This window comes from Mercenaria mercenaria, chromosome 6 (assembly GCF_021730395.1).
Source record: "Mercenaria mercenaria strain notata chromosome 6, MADL_Memer_1, whole genome shotgun sequence".
Classification (NCBI taxonomy): Eukaryota; Metazoa; Mollusca; class Bivalvia; order Venerida; family Veneridae; genus Mercenaria; species Mercenaria mercenaria.
Genome location: NC_069366.1, coordinates 12,638,647 through 12,652,750, shown reverse-complemented (window position 1 = coordinate 12,652,750; position 14,104 = coordinate 12,638,647). Strand labels below are relative to the sequence as shown.

The following is a 14,104-nucleotide window of genomic DNA, read 5'->3' as shown; positions in this document are numbered from 1 at the left end:
CTATATTCGGAGAAAATGTCCCTTTTTACTAACAGTAACTGTGACTTTGACATTTGATCCACTGCCTTCAAAATCAGTATGAATCATTCAGCACCACGACAAAACGAGAATCGTACACTAAGGGTTTAGCTGAACTGGTTAATGTACTAACAGTCGCAGTAATTTGTCATCCGACTTACTGACCTTATAATTAAAAGTGGTCATGCATTAGTTACTCATGTCACTGCAAAATGTGATGAATGTAGGTCAAGGAATCCTAAATGGGTTTTGGTGGTTTAAGTTAGTAACATTCGCTGTGAAATTGATTCAATTTCTACGCCTCTAAACTCTTGAGCTTGATAAATCAGACGCTAAACGACTCTAAGGCCTTGATTATTTTATAATCATGGTATACGTATTCACCTGGAGAATGTCCCGTTATCACAATATAGCACTTTGAGGTTAAAAAAGCAACATAAAGAATATATTTTGCGAATAAAGTTTCATATATTTCGCCATTTGCTTGCTGGGGTTTGTATCGATGAAACACTTCAGCAGATATTCAGTTGGATTTAACACTTCTCATAATTCATGTTAAGTGCTCAATACATAGATAAATACAAAACGTCTCTAGTGTTTCCAGTGCTTCCAGAAACCTCCCATGTTTATTTTGTAAATGTGATAGATAGAAATAATATTCTTGCATACCAGACTGGGATTTCTGGTGATTTCACCGGTGCTGGAAAACTCCATCTTACACCCCAGGGTGTAAGATGACTCTAGTGCTGTAAATGACGTATAACGAACTAAATATGTACAGAAGATTTGTGTTGAAATATTAATGTTTTACGTAAAACGGGATAAAAATACCTTGATAGTTTCTCTTTGTTCCTTATAACATATTTCTCGATTCATAAAACTTCATTTTACGGAAGTAACATAACGTTTCAATGCAGATGATAAAACAAAACCGGAACTATTACGTTGTTTTTGACCTTGTAACGTCATGACGTTCTTCCTGTTTACGGACGTAAAGTTCCCGCGCTTTGTTAGTACGCTAATATAAGAAAAAAGTGCTATAAGAAAATCATTTGTTTGAATTTTTTTTTTTACTTTTATTTGTTGAATATGGCATGCATGAAAAAGATTCAATCACTTGCTGTAGGTGCAGATGAGAATATCTGACTCTCGGGTAACTGTTAACGCGGTAACTCGACAGGAGCCTCGTTACCGCTTAAACAGTTACCCTCGAGACAGATATTCCCATCTGCACCTACAACTAGTGAAAGAATCTTATAGTATTGTCAGACCGTGAAGTCTGAAAATGTTCATTATGAGAACGTAAATCAGTTTTCCTTAAATGGTATCTTTCAAACCTAATAATGATGGATAGCCTACAGACACAACATATCGTATTTGTCTACTGTTGATATTAGATGGAAGTTTATGCTTGTTTCAATTATTATTACATCTCATGTTCTAAATAATCAATCTTGTGTCAGATCGAAAGGAAATATCTTTCTTATTTATATGTGTACAATATAAGGAGAGAGAAATACATTACAGCTGTTACGTGCATCAAAACATGGAAACAAATTGTATAATTCAGAGCTACGTTTCATGTCGAGTTTGTTTTCGGGTAGACAGTTCTAAATAAACAAAGAAAAAGTAAACCTACCACGCAATCATGTCTGGATAAGGAAATGCCCATTATTTGAAACCTATCTAGACCACATAACAACGACATCATCATGTATAAAATGTTGATTGTTCGAAATAACACGGCTAACTGACACAGTGTTTGATAGATCTAATGAAGTGTATAATAAATAAGGCGTACATAATGAAGCAAAGCTATAATCTAATCACTACCAAATCAGATCAATGCCTACGCAGATCTGTCACAAGTACTTCATATATAATAGTACAAATCTTTCTCCCTTTCACCTTGCCCTTTCTCAATAGCATCATGTTCTTTTACTCCAATGCGTTTAAGTATGTATTTGTAGCATTCATTCGATATCTGCATGCTAATTCTATATCATTCTAGATAAATATGGCGGAGAAAGATAAAAAAATATTTTTGAACACTGATTTTCTCAAATTAGTTTTCTGTTCTTGTCAAGTGTGATTGAAAGCTATTTCGTTGACTTTTTATCCTATTTTCCTCCCACTCATATATGCATATTTATTTATTTCTTAATTAACTTATTTATCCAATTTGCAACGGCTTTGTATAGATTTATTATAATTTGCAACGGCTAGTGTCTGACAGGTTTAAATACATACAACCAGTTGGAATGTAAGATGCCAAGAACTGAGGAATGTATATTGGCTTCGTAGGAAATCAATTAATTTAATTTAGAGAGAAATAATATACAATGTAATTATTTTCATATCTTTTAATAATGAGAGCATATTTTCATTATATGCATATTTTGAATTCGATACCTCTGTTCATCTGTCTAAAACATAGTAAATCATGCTCCTTGTCTGGATAAGACTACTCCTTTACCCTGCATTTTTGATAACACAGTTATACATCATCCTTATATTTGGTTGTTACCTACTTGAAAAACTATACTATCAATTCACAACTCAGTACCAACGACTTGAAGAACTGCCTGTCATGTCATAGTCTGTTCGTTAAACAAAATCAAACAGGAAATCGTAATGTGCATCTGTAAAATTCTTTTAACCCAACTTTACACAAGTACTAGCTAAATTAGGTGAACGAAAATGAAGATAACTTACAGTCATGATGCTAGCAATATTTTCTTCGTTTGCTCTGCAGTTTCAGTACTTGGTACCAGAATGTGATTTTGACAGCTTAAATAAATGATTATTACAGTGTTATAGATGCTTACACTGCCACTGACATGGTGTGAAATATTCAAATTTTATAAATCGGATACTCTTATATGTTTAAACGTTGAACTCTGATGTGTCTGGCCTACCTGACTAGGATAAGATGGGTGTTTGTCTTTGTTGTTCCATTATTTCTTTATCTGTGTATATTTGTGCTAGTGTCAATCATTTCTGAGGGTAGTCCCGTCAATTCGTAGATAGAGGGAATAGTAAGAAATAGAACTGACATCAATTCACGACTTTATCACAGCCATTTAACATTGCATTTAGGAATACACTAAGGCAATACAATAAAATGAAATTGCCTCCTGTCGGTGTTTGCAGCATCTTGCATTTCCGCATATTGCCATCATCGTCCTCGGAACATACAGAAAACACTTATGCCTCTTAGCATGATGCAAACGCTTCAGATTATATGATAGAGGATTCCACATTCTACACTGTTCTAAGACGATAGATTCACAATGATTTTTTCTTCTAATAAATGATGAGAAATGATGAATGTCTTATTGCATTATTACACATCGAAACCTCAGAGACACATTTCACTTGGGTGATACAAATTGCATTTCTACAGTTATCAATCAATGGTATCGTAGTGCAAAGAAATGAGCTAAGCTGCTTATGTAAAATTGACTTTTAAAATCTGCTTCAATCGTAGAATTGTCATTTTAATAAGTGTTGTACTTAATCTTTTAATTACATCAATGGTGCTTCATACTTTATTTCATTGAATGACACAATCTAATTCAAACTAAATGTATGCTCGGTGGTGAGATTTTGTTTTCTTATTTGTTACCGCTTTAATAATCCAGTTGTCTTCGCCTGATAATGGCACATCTCTAATAGATGGTATACGAGAGCCATATATTCAAGTCAAAACATTCAGCCAGTGATATACTCTTTGGTGTCGGTCATAATAGTCAGATCAGATAAAATAAAATGAATCACACAATTTTCAATTTTCGTACAGTAGGTTACAGGATATACGTTCAAAGACGTAGAGTTATATTCTGTTATAATCGACATCGGCAGCGTAACGTTATGTTTTGTTTTCGTGAAATAGCTTTCTTGAATTGAGAAGTATGCTATAAGGAAACAAAGTGGAACTATCCACGTATTTGATCTATATTCTATTTTACGTCAAAAAAATTCAAATCTACTAAATAATTTATGTTTATTTTATATCATATAAAACTTTTCGTCTTACATCTAGCTGTGTAAGATCGAGTATTTTAGCTGCGGAGAAATCAACGGAAAGCTTGCATCCAGTTTACAGTAATGTCTTGTTTAAAAAAATCTTTCGAGAAAGGTTTATAGCTGTTACAACCAAAACAATTTTTGTACAAATCTCAAAGAGGTAATAACAATTCTATTTTCGATATTTAATGCAGTCTTCCTGTCAGATTATATCTTGATGTAGATTTGCGTTGCTATTTGAAGTACATTTCCTTTAATATTCAGGAACACATTGCCTAACGATCCAACAATAACATGACATCTTCTGCCTTTTTATGAGCTAGACGAGTGTAATTGTGGAGTCCAGCACATTAAGCATTATCACAGACGAAGGTTGCAGACAATTTATTACATTTTGTCGGTTCTACACCAGGGTTGGCAAAAAGACGGGAAATACTGGGGAATACTCTTCAGGCCTTACATTCGTTGTAAATTTGACCCAAAAATTTTATCATTCTAACTTCAGACAAGATTACACTCCTTTCAAATAGTCCAATTATACACTCCAAAATACAGGGGAGGTGTTACTGCTAATTGGTGGATTATTGACAGATTCTAATGATACAGAATATACAGTATAGCCATAAGCACTATATTTAACTATCCTATTGCACATGTTTGTTGCAAATAAAGTAACAATACTTTGCTGTAAAATAATTCTCACCATTGTTATTTCACAAAACAGTGAAAGAAATTCATCAGTCAAACCGCTGAGCATTTATTCACTTTCTCAAAATACATGTAATTGCTTTTTATTTTTCAAAAGTACTTCATTCCGCTTTTCATCCTGTGACAGTTAGCAATAATATGAAGCCCAAAGATCCTGTGTGGAATTTTTTGCACTTCCTCGCAAACATTCTGCACCTTAAGTATAAAGGGAGAAAGCTACTTCCAGTACATGTGAATAAAGCCCAGGATGTTGTACTTCAGCTGAACCCAAACCTTCTACCAGATCTGTTGAACTACATGACCCAAAGCTCAGAGATACCACAAGCTCTACTCCATAGAGCCACTATCAACAACACAAAGCCAGCAGTGTGGTGGCGTGCTGTGGAACGATCACAAACTGTGTGTCTGGAACTTTGTGAACTAGCAAAAAAACTTCTGGTTATGCCAGCTAGCTCTGGTGGCATTGAGAGAGTGTTTTCTAATTTTGCTGTCATTCAAACAAAACTTAGAAATAGACATGGAGTGAAAATAGCAGCAAAACTGGTGTTTTGCTTCCGCATGTTAAGGTCCAAAGAGGAATCGGACTGGTGATGAAGGAACTTTCATGGTCACCAGGGGTCTGACAGTGAAATATAATATGATTTTTGCCATAGTGTATGTGTGCATGCAAATGCTAGTTATTTAACAGATATTTTGTGTTTCTTTTTTTGTCAAAATAAACTGTTTTTTGCTGAAAATTTGAGTATTTCCCAGTATTTCCCACTTTTGCAATTTTTAAGAGTATTTCCCGGTACGGGAATTACCGGGAATTACCACCGGTAATTACCGCACCGGTAAATACCATGCCAACCCTGTTCTACACTATTAATTTATATATTAAGCAGAACAATTTATTTCCTGGTTCATCAAATTCATTACTAGATTATAATTTAGTTACAGCTAATTGTCTTGATGTTTATTTTGTTGATAGTCATGCATCGTACATTATGGCTTGGCTACCTACTAAATTTGTTTTAATAGTTTATTTTTTTACTTTTACGATTTAAGCTCTAGTTATTTTTTGGAAGGAATGGGAATGTTTCTTTATTTGTTTGATTTGTCTTTGTTTTCTCTATGATTCTATATGTTTGTGTATATATGAATACGGCTGTGCAGGCTGATCTTGATCTGCATTGTCACAAATGTATAATCACTTGTCGCCATCAGGCTAAAGGGCAATTAAGTGTATGATTTTACTAAGTAATGAATTGTTTATACTTTGCGGATGAGAAACATAGGCCTTGATGATAAATAAGGCAATGCGATGGTTAAAGTGGAATTATGATTTTATTTTCATGTAAAAATGCAGCTAAAATAGATGTGTGTATGTAAAACAAGGGGTGGAGTAAAATTATAGCTTTTAACCTAATATACCAAACTCTTCCTGTAACCAGTGCGAAATATTAACTTTCCGTTTAAGACTTTTGTTATTTTGACTGAGGCAGTCTTTTCACGAAAGGTCAAACTGCACCCAGGAGTTGCTTCCCTTCAACTTTAGAATTCTCTAAATGTAGGTAAGGGTGATCAATGCGTAGAAGATTGAAGACAAGAACTATTATTTTATTAGTCCGATTTCTTTCTTTCTAAATCACCAACTTCAAATACTTATGTAGCATTATCGTTAATTTAACACATTTAAATGCTCAGCAACCAAAATTTGCTTTTATAAAACATTCACCAAAACACAATATATGCAGTAAGATGCACATAATGACACTTTTTAAAGTAAGATTAACCAAAGAAACTGCCTGAAAAATTGGAATTAGCTATAATTTAGTAATGGTGATGATGATTATGATGAAGATAAAAATAACTAGAGCTATTACAAAAGGTGATGAATGTACCCCTCCCCAATCCGCACGCACTGACACAGTATATTGCAATTTGACGCACACAAGACTGCATAATTATGTGGACTGTATGTATATAGACTGTATAGTAACAAAAAACCTAAAAAACAAAGTCCCATAACTGTGTAGAATATTTATCTAAAAGAACACTAGAGCTATAACTGAAGGTAATGAAAGTACCCCCCCCCCCCCCCCCCTCCGCATGCACTGACACTGTACATTGCAATTTGACGCACACAAGGTTGCATAATTATGTGGACTGTATGTAATTGCAAACTTCAAAAACTCATACAAGAGTGCTTATGCAGACTCTATGTATATAGTATAGTAACAAAAAACAAAGTCCCATAACTCTGCAGAATATGTATCTAAAATGAAATAACATGCAATTACACAACTAGTGCTGGTATTGATCACTTTGACGTCGGATCAGAAAACCACACACTTAACCTTTTACTATCGTTTCGTTAAGATGATACCCAGAAACAAAAATATCCTTTAAAAAGCGTACTCAAATATCTAAAGTGAATTGTATTGAATTATACAGTGTTTATCTAATGCCACAGAACTATGCATCTGAACAATGACAATTTGATTCAAATCAGCCCTTTCACCTTGTTAATTAATAATTAATTCAATTACGCAAAAGCAGAGCAAATATCCAGCCTGATAATGAAAATAGCGAGCCTTGACTAAGTTGAATGTAATGAGGTGTAAATACTATTTGTACTTTCTTACACGCAAGGTTGCTACAAAGGTCGAATAAAATGCACACAAAAGAAAGAACACTTTGTTTCTATAAAATCATATATTCGAAAGCTGAACAATTCATTAGAACGATTACAAGATTAGAAAATCATACGTTTGAGGATGTGCATGTTTAAGCTTCTTATGATTTAGTAACAGAATTTTGCAAAATGTGTTATTATCTGGTACGTTAAGAGACATGGCTATCCTACAATCCCTTATCGCGGGGAGAACACACATAAAACAGCAAAATACTATATATTCTTTTTTTTCTTTAATTACAAGATGAGAAACGAGTTTATTCTGAAAGATGTTAGGCAATATATAGCATGTCATAAACCTATGCACTGGCTAACCTCCAATATTGAAAACCGGAAAACATCAAGCCTTAGGTTAATAACAAGAACATGGAAAATTGATTCAAGGAAATTCAACACCCTTATCGAACGTTTCACAGCAGGCATGTAAACAGATATAATCTTTGATAATTATGTTTACCTGCCATACATTGTGTCGTTGCGACTCTGAACCAAACAACAAAAAAAGGAAACAAAACAATTAACTGTCATTAATGACAGGAAAAAGGGTTTGTACAATGCTTCTTAAAGGTATTAAATGCCAAAAATAATTATGTGATAAAAAATAGTGATAATAATGTATAATAGATTGAATGGAAGAATTGATTACTTTATGACGTATAGATTTGTCATAAAAAAATAAAGCCGTATCATATATTTAAATCTTATTCAACCATGTTCAAAACTGCAAAATTCAATGTAACAATTTGATTACAGCTTTTTACGATTAAGATAAGATCCATCCGTATATCATAATTAAAGCATAAATACAACAACAAAAATAACAACAACAACAAAGACAACTTCGTAAAGCTAGCACTAGATATTTTATGTCATATGTTAAAATTTAACAATACCATGTTAAGATATAAATGTACATAAAAAGTTATTGACAAAGTCCAGCAGTGCTATCTAAAAAGTATTGCGAGCATAAAACCTGTTACGGATTATGATAAAGTTACAATAAAATAAATCCTGCTTGAAATTAGGGTGGTTCAAAACCAAGTTGTGATTGTCGATAGATGAGTATGCATCATTTTTGATAATCAGAGGCTGCTCCGAGATATATCAGGAAGCCGATGGATGGTATATAAGTAAGGAGTATCATTGCATAAAACAACAATTTATCGATAGCACAACTAACATCATGCCAGGTTATGTCATCTTGATGTGCATGCACAGGTGTAGCTGACTTCACAGACAGAACATTGGTTTTACTTTTTGTATTAACGAACAGTTGTTTAGATACGTTTGTGTACTTTGTAACTTTTAGGTCATTTGTTTCTTCTGGTACATCTTGAACTTTGTTGCTGTGCCTTTTGCATCGTGTGAAAAGAACAAGTGAAATATACAACTGTCTCTTAGGAATGTTCTCCTTTCGGTGGTAAATGGCTAAATTCAGAATGGCTAAAACAGTTCCGATAACACTAACACATATTCCAACAAGGATATAACAACACATTAGCGAGATAGGTTCAGAAGATTTTGGCATTTCAGCAGATACGACAGTTAAGAAAACAGCCAATGAAAGCATGATTGTTATGGCATAGCTAACTCGTTCTCCGGACTCGCTTGGTAGTAAAAAAACAAGACAAGTCAGTCCTGCAATCCCATTTATAGGCAAAATAATTGTTAGTACGTAGAAAAGCGATTGTCTTTTCAATTTAAATCTAAAATATGCCATTGAAAATCCAATTCCGTTCGCGACGTAATGTTCCGTTTTCTCGAGCGTCCATTCTGTGTTTGGAGTGTAGGAAGTTGTTCTCACCCCAAGAGGAATTGAAAATAAAACTTGATCAATTCCATAGTCCAATGGAAAGAATCCAACTTCACATACTTGTTTATCGAACGGCCAAAATTTCATATTAAATCCACACGAACTTTTCAAGACATTTCCTGGATAAAACACAGCAAGACCATTAGCGAAGAATATAACATGGTTGTTTGATGTGCCCATTGTTGCGAATTCGACTGGTGTTCCCAACGATATGGATGGTGTCCAAATTTCGCTTATAAGAATTTGTATTTTAGAGATACCGCCGTACTCAGAGGGGTCCCATGTCATGCGCTCATCTATCCACACACATTGTGTCGCTACAGTAATAGTTATTACACCCTTGACGTCATCCACCTCAGGTATTCCGTATAAATCCAGAGTCACGTTAACATGTAAGATATCAGACTGATTGTTCATTGGCCGAACATCTTTATGATAGTTAGACAGCAGAGCTGACCTTAAATTCGTCGCGTTTTCATAAGTTTGACTTGAGACAGTCCCAAAAATTATACAAGTAAATAATAGTATTGCTGTAAAAATGAAATGACGTTTTAAATCCATTTTGAAAACTGTTGATCGAACAGAGAAGTGATATTACTGTGGTATGGTTAAATACCGATCCTATTGTGAAAAATGAATTTGTTGAATCAATTAGATAAACATATTTTCACCATTTACTTCAATTAAGTAATGCGTGCGACATTTAGTCTGATTGTGGTCATTGAAGCAAACAGTTTAAATTGCTAATATCCATATTTTGTTTGTATTTATGTAGTAATTTAACTCTTGTATGCTTTATCATTATCTGTTTTAACAAAGATTAGATCGCTTTCAAAAGATATTGTATTGAAAGAACTGTATCGAAAGTCTCTTCAATTCTATTGTGTTCAATGAGGCAGTATTGGATTGATTTCACTGACCGTTTCTCTTCCATCTGGATATAGTTCTTTGCATTTCAGTGTTTTATTAATATGGAACACAAAATGTAAAAGAAAAAAAATAATTTATGAATTTGAATTGCAATTTTGACAATTACAATTACATTTTAATGTCATTCGGTATCTTTTTTCTTTTTTATCATTATTTTTATTGTGGCTTTTAACATTCGGCTATTTTACTTATTCATTTGTAACTTAATTGGAGAAAAGTAAACCCAAAATACATGTATTTGACATAATGTGTATGTGGTCTGTCATAGCTTTAATAATTATTAATTAATTGAGATTGCGATGCATTTTACGGATCCCTAAACTGAGCAATATCCCAATATTGGGTACAGCATAATTATACACTTTGGAGAATCGTTTGGAGGCGGCTGTGTTCTTAGAACGTTCCCTTGATTATTATCTAGCAGTAGTGAACGTTACCAAGGCTCTCTAAGTCAGAATGCATATTTTGCACATACAAACAACACATAGTCAGGTATAACATAGATGTCAGAAATTAACCTCTGAGACCATACAATGTTTGATAGATCTAATGTAGTGTATAATGAATAAGGCGTACATAATGAAGTCAAGCTATAAGCTAATCACTACCAAATCAGATCAATGCCTACGCACTTTTGTCAGAAGTACTTCATATATAATAGTACAAATCTTTCTCTCTTTCATCATGCCCTTTCTCAAAAGCATCATGTTGTTTTACTCCACTGCGTTTAAGTATGTATTTGTAGCATCTTTCGAAATATGCATGCAAATTCTATATCATTCTAGATAAAATGGCGGAGAAAGAGTAATACTGTTTAAACATTGATTTTTTTTTCAAATTAGTTACTTCTTGTCGAGTGTGATTGAAAGCTTTTTCGTTGACTTTTTTATCCTTAGCTACTTTCCCACTCATATATGCATATTTATTTTTTATTAACTTATTTATTTATTTGCAATGGTTTTGTATAGATTTATTTTAATTTGCAACGGCTAGTGTCTGACATGTTTATATACAAACACCAGTTGAAATGTAAGATGCCAAGAACTGAGAAATGTATATTGGCTTCGTAGGAAATCGAACAATTTTAATTTAGCGAGAAAATATACATTGTAATTATTTTCATATTTTTTAATAACAAGAGCATATTTTCAGTATATGCGTATTATGAATTCGATACCTCTGTTCATTTATCTAAAACATAATGAATAATGCTCCTTGCCTGGAAAAGATTCCTTTTACCCTGCATTTTTGACAACACAGTTGTACATCATCCTGATATTTGGTTGTTACCTACTTGAAAAACTACACTATCCATTCACAACTCAGTACCAACAGACTTGAAGAACTGCCTGTCATGACGTAGGGCTATTCGTCAAACAAAATCAAACGGAAAATCGTAATGTGCATCTGTAAATTTTTTTTAACCCAACTTTACCCAAGTACTAGCTAAATTAGGTGAACGAAAATGAAGGTTACTTTCAGTAATGATGCTTAATGCTATCCCCATGCAATATTTTCTTCGTTTGCTCTGCAGTTTCAGTAACTGGTACCAGAATGTGATTTTGACAGCTGATGTGACTGACCTACCTGACTAGGATAAGAATGGGTTTTTGTCTTTGTTGTTCCATTATTTCTTTAGCTGTGTATATTTGTGCTAGTGTCAGTCATTTCCGAGGGCAGCCCCGTCAATTCGTTTATATAGGGAATAGTAAGAAATAGAATTGACATCAATTCACAAGGTATCACAGCCATCTAATATTGCAATTAGGAACACACTAAGGCAATACAATAAAATGAAATTGCCTCCTGTCGGTGTATGCAGCATCTTGCATTTCCGCATATTGCAATCATCGTCTTCAGCACATACAAAAACCACTTATGCCTCTTAGTATGATGCAAAAGCTTCAGATTATATGATAGAGGATACCACATTCTACACAGAAGACGATAGATATATATTTTAATATATGATGAGAAATGATGAATGTCTTATTCGAAACTTCAGAGACACATCTCACTTTGGTGATACAAATTGCATTTCTACAGTTATCAATCAATGTTATCGTAGTGCAAAGAAATGAGGTAAGCTGATTTCGTTAAATTGACTTTTAAAATCTGCTACAATCATAGCATTGTCGTTATAATTTCAGACAAGTCTTTTATTTAATCTATTAATTACGCCAATGGTGCTTCATGCTTTATTTCACTGAATAACATAAACTAAATCAAACGAAATCTAGGTCACTCAGCTCTACGGTGAGATTTTGTTGTCTTATTCGTTACCGGTTAAATAATCCAGTTGTCTTCACCTGATAATGGCACATCTCTGATAGATGGTTTACGAGAGCCATATATTCCAGTCCGAACATTCAGCCAGTGATATACTCTTTTGTGTTAGTCATAATAGCAAATGGCAGTTTAAATAAAATAAAATGAATGACACTGTTGATCGCACAACTTTCGTACAGTAGGTTACAGGATATACGTTCAAAGACGTGGATTTATATTCTGTTATCATCGGCAGCAGCGTAACGTTATGTTTAGTGTTTTCGTATAATAGCTATCTTGAATTGAGAAGTATGCTATAAGGAAACAAAGTCGAACTATCCAAGTATTTGATCTATATTCTATTTTACGTCAAAATAATTCAAATCTACTAAATAATTTATGTTTATTTTATATCATATAATACTTGTCGTCTTACATCAGCGGTGTAAGATCGAGTATTTTAGCTCCGGTGAAATCAACGGAAAGCTTGTATCCAGTTTACAATAATGTCTGGTTTAAAAAGTCTTATGGGAAAAGTTTATACAGATCTCATAGAGGTTATAACAATTCTATTTTCGTTATTTAATGCAGTCTTCCTGTCAGATTATATCTCGATGTAGATCTGCGAAGCTAATTGAAGTACATTTGCTTTAATATTCAGAAACACTTTGCCTAACGATCTAACAATAACATGACCTCTCCTGCCTTTTTTTATGAGCTAGACGAGTGTATTTGCGGAGTCCAGCACATTAAGCATTATCACAGACGAAGGTTGCAGACAATGTATTACATTTTGTTGGTTTTACACTATTGATTGATTTTATTAAGTAATGAATTTTCTATACTTTGCGGATGGCAATGCGATGGTTAAAGTGGAATTATGCGCTTTTTTCATGTAAAAAATCCAGCTAAAATAGATGTGTGTGTAGAAAAAGGGGTGGAGTAAAATTATACCTTTTAACCTAATATACCAAACTCTTTCTGTAACCAGTGCGAAATATTAACTTTCCAAATGAATATGACTTTTGTTATTTTGACTGATGAAGTCTTTTCACGAAAAGTCAAACTGCGCTTAGGAGATGCTTCCCTTTAACTGTAGAATAGATGAAAGTGGAAACTTCAAAGGTCGCTCAACACGACAAAAACGAAAATGCTGCAGGCTCGGTTTAATTGAGCTGTTCATGGACGGTAGTGGAAATGCATGCTACCGGCCACGACCTCTAGCCCCGGGTTGAGCAGAACTCAACATTTACACATGCTAAAAGTACAAAAAGCAATTTAGAGACATCCGCAGATGTATTCAAACGGCGGTGAAAATGGAACCTTCAATGATACACGTGTTGAGGCGTGTAATTCCATGAAGAGCGGCGTTTGGTCCCCAGATAAAGTAAAGGGTTTGCCCTAAACGAGAAAACAATAGGCAGAACTAAACAAACTGGAATTTAGGAAGGGGATCTGAGGTTATGGAGCCTGCGTATCACAGGAACTGTCAAAAGACAAAATTAAAAAGCAGGCACCATATCCAAGGGGTGATTAAACAATACCCAAGGCTATGAAAGCGGGAGTATTGGAACCATCCAGGCCGAAATGGTCATGTTGAGAAACTAAACATAGGTAAGTGATATCATTGCGTAGAAGATTGAAGACAAGAACTATTATTT

General features: G+C 33.9%; 1 protein-coding gene across 1 annotated transcript; it reads right to left on the bottom strand.

Moving 5' to 3' along the window:
* Positions 1 to 8,501: 8,501 nt before the first annotated feature.
* Positions 8,502 to 9,662, bottom strand: LOC128557975 (acetylcholine receptor subunit alpha-like 2). The gene has a single exon (XM_053546670.1). The coding sequence runs from the start codon at positions 9,660 to 9,662 to the stop codon at positions 8,502 to 8,504; it is 1,161 nt and encodes a 386-aa protein (XP_053402645.1).
* Between the last annotated feature and the right edge of the window lie 4,442 nt (positions 9,663 to 14,104).

Bases quoted from the DNA above. Each gene is read 5' to 3' on its own strand.
- LOC128557975 (XM_053546670.1), bottom strand. From the start codon at position 9,662: ATGAACAATCAGTCTGATATCTTACATGTTAACGTGACTCTGGATTTA.